This window comes from Guillardia theta (genome assembly GCF_000315625.1).
Source record: "Guillardia theta CCMP2712 unplaced genomic scaffold GUITHscaffold_60, whole genome shotgun sequence".
Taxonomy (NCBI): domain Eukaryota; class Cryptophyceae; order Pyrenomonadales; family Geminigeraceae; genus Guillardia; species Guillardia theta.
Window position 1 is genome coordinate 22,008 of NW_005434614.1, and position 3,489 is coordinate 25,496.

Here is a 3,489-nt window from a genome sequence, read left to right on the forward strand (position 1 = left end):
GAGTTCAAAGAGCAGCACGAATGGGGTGAGAGAGGAGAGAGAGGGAGGAAGGAGGAGGAGGAAGTGGAAGTGGTGGAAGTGGTGGAAGTGGAGGAGGAGGAGGAGGAAGGGAGGAGGAGGAGGAGGAGGAAGGGAGGTGCATAAACGAGGACAGCAGGTCACCTGCCCTGCTTGTCTGCTCCTGGCGCCTTCTGCTCAGCTCAAATGCTGCCGTGGGGGAAGCGAGGAGAGGCCGAGCTGTGCGGCCCATTCCTCCTCGTTCTCTCTGTAACGAACCTGCAAGGTGACCGTAAGAGGAAGTATGAGGGGTATGACGAGGGTGGTAGGTACCGGTCCGACGGCGAAGGAAGAACTCAGCATTCAGGATGGAAAGAAGAAGGAGCGGAAGGTGAAGGAGCAGGAGCGGGAGCGGGAGCAGAGTGGTCTACAGGAGGAAGAGGAAGAGGAGGAAGAGGAGGAGAAGAGGGAGAAGGAGGAGATGGAGAAGGGGGCTCCTCTCAAACTGGTGTTGGAGAGCAACCGTGCAGGGCAAGCTCACTTTCACAGCCTGCAAGTTTGGTCCTCCTCTCCCTCCTCCTCTTCCTGCTCGCTCCTCACCGTAGGCAATGAGATGCTGCACTCAGAACGGACACACCGTCTCCTCGATGTCTCTTCGTAGCTAGAACCCCCCTCCCCCCCTTCCTGCTTCACATCCTCCTCCTTCTCCTCGTCCTTTTTCTCCTCCTCCTCGTCCTCCTCATCATCATCATCATCCTGTTTCGCTTCGTCGTCGTTATCATCCTAGTCACTCTCCCTCTCCTCCCCTCCCCCTCCTCTCCCCCTTTTCCTCTCCACTCCCTTTTGAATATTCATTCTTTCAATGATGTACATCAACAATTTGCTGATTGACTCGTTCCTCTTGCCCTTTCCTTATCTCCTTCTTCACCCTTCTCCCTCTCCGCTCCTTTCCTCCCCAGTAGCTCCCCTCCTCCCACTGCTCAAGCTGGGCGCGCAGCGAGAGACTTCCTGACGTTGTCGATGTCTCCGCGACTCAAGGAGCAGACCTAAGGAGCATGTCGATGAAACTGGCAGAGAAGAAGAGAGGAGGGGAGACAAGCAGAAGAGCGGAGATGAAGAGATGAGGAGATGCGGGGAATGTGGGAAGAGAGGGTAGAAAGGAAGTGTGGGAGGGGGGGAGGTGAAGGAGGGAGGAGGGAGGAGGGAGGAGGGAGGAGGGAGGAGGGAGGGAGGAGGGAGGAGGGAGGAGGGAGGGAGGAGGAGGGAGGAAGGAGGGAGGAGGAGGGAGGGGGTCGATTACTCTTTTCTCCGGCGAGATGCTCTCATCTTGTGAGATTGCTTCGATTTCATCTAGAAAGCTGAGAATTTCTGTGAGGAACCAACTTGACACATCCGAACGTCATGACAAACCTGTGCAGGAAGCAAGCCTCCTGCAGTCTGTATGCAAGTCCTCCATCCCTGTACCGAGAAAGATGAGAAGAGAGAGGGACCGGGAGGAAGAGAACAGAATGAGCGAGGGTAGCGAAGCCAGGGAGCGCGAGTTTGAGGGGAAGAAAGGAGAGAGAAGAGAGAAGAGAGAAGAGAGAAGAGAGAAGAGAGGAGAGAGAAGAGAGAAGAGAGAGGAGAGAGGAGAGAGGAGAGAGGAGAGAGGAGAGAGGAGAGAGGAGAGAGGAGAGGAGAGAGGAGAACGGAGGGAGGGAGGGAGAGAGAGAGTGGGGAGCGGTAGGTGGAGGTACTGGGGGAGATGCATGGAGCGAGAAAGGCACATAACAGGGTAGGTTATCTTGGTCGCTTGCAGTGCTACTGACCTCTTCCTCAACACCTTGATCTGAACTCTCCCATCTTCATCGCTGAGGATCATCCTGACCTCTCCGCCGGTCGGAGGATGCGACTGCGCAAAGTGTTGAGAGGAGGGCAAGACAGGAGCTCCCTGCGTCAGCAGCGACGGCACAATGCTGGGACAAGTGGGAGGGAAAGAGGAAGGGACGGAGTAGAGCGACGCAAAGAATGCAGCAAGGAGGAACAGGAACGGCAACGAGCTCTTGTCCATCGTCAGTGAAACATGTCATGATGGTAGCTGCGCGTTCTCTTTCATCGTTCTCACCGCACAAAGGGACTTATCCGGCAGGTCCCCTTGGAACGTCCAGTCCTCGGATCCCATCATCCACATGGCAAGGTACCTTGACAACCATCAGCACAGCAGCATCCCACATTCTCGTCCTCACATGCGGAGGGCGCCAGCCTTTGCAGCGGTGAAGTCGATCGTGAAGATCGACGAGGGGTCTTTCACGCTATCTCCCTTCTTCTCTTCTTCCTCGGCATCACATCAGTCACCTCACTCTTGCTCGCTCTCTTCCCCCTTCCTCCCCTCCCAGCGCACCCCCCTGCTTCCTCCTCACCTTTGCTCCCGAATCCTTTGCTCGCTTCCCCGAATCCTTTCCCGGCCATTATTGTGAACATTCCTCCTCGTCGCACCACAGGGGCAGATCTCGAACACACTGCATGCCGTGATGGGCAGCCAACCAATCCTCCTGACAGCGGACGAAAACCATCGGAAACACCGAGGAGGAGTAGAAAGGTACTGAGTGTGCCGAGGCTGGTGGGCAGCATGGTGGATCCTGTAGTATCAACATGAGAACCACCACCACCAGCAGCAGCAGCAGCGGGGAGGGGAACAGGGCAGCAGGGGCAGCAGCACAGGACAAGGCAGGGATACAGCACAGAGCAGGGGGAGTGGAGACAAGGGAGCGGCAAAGCAGCGGCCAGGCTGAGGACTAGAGCATAGGCATGGAGTGGGGGTCGGCATTTTGTGGTTTAGTTCAGAAGGTTTAGTTAAATGTTACTAGTCGGTATGCCCCCCCGTTGAGATAATCAGCAGTCACCCGTTGCTCCTTCTCCTTCTGCTGCTGCTGCTGCTCCTCCTCCTCCTCCTCCTCCTGCTCCTCCTGCTCCTCCTGCTCCTCCTGCTCCTCCTGCTCCTCCTCCTCCTCCTGCTCCTCCTCCTCCTGCTGCTGCTTCTCCTCCTGCTACTGCTTCTCCTCCTTCTCCTCCTGCTACTGCTTCTCCTCCTCCTGCTCCTGCTCCTGCTGCTTCTCCTGCTGCTTCTGCTGCTCTGCTGCTCTGTCTGCTGCTGCTGCTGCTGCTGCTGCTGCTGCTGCTGCTGCTGCTGCTGCTGCTGCTGCTGCTGCTGCTGCTGCTGCTGCTTCTCCTGCTGCTGCTTCTCCTGCTGCTGCTGCTGCTGCTGCTGCTTCTGAGCTGGTGAGGTTCTCGAGTCCTGCATTGCGCCGAGTCCTGCGGCTTTAGACTACTCCTATCCCTGTCCCTGGTCTTTCTTCTCATACTGTTACTGAGTCTTCACCCCTTGCTCACTGAGTCAGATAGTGATATTCTTGCATCACAGCAACTGAACTTGGAGATTGAAGGTCGTCAGGTTCCATTCTGTCGGGCTCACCTGGCGCGAACGAGACGACTTCATGTCCAGGTCGTTCGACT

At 56.7% G+C, this 3,489-nt stretch overlaps 1 protein-coding gene across 1 annotated transcript; it reads right to left on the reverse strand.

The window, feature by feature from the left end:
• Positions 1-977: 977 nt before the first annotated feature.
• GUITHDRAFT_112520 (hypothetical protein) lies at positions 978-2,457 on the reverse strand (the record flags this gene model as incomplete). The annotated part of the gene is made up of 7 exons (XM_005828232.1): positions 978-1,043; positions 1,298-1,355; positions 1,408-1,455; positions 1,806-2,038; positions 2,102-2,177; positions 2,223-2,307; positions 2,397-2,457. The coding sequence occupies 7 exons, from the start codon at positions 2,455-2,457 to the stop codon at positions 978-980; spliced, it is 627 nt and encodes a 208-aa protein (XP_005828289.1).
• Between the last annotated feature and the right edge of the window lie 1,032 nt (positions 2,458-3,489).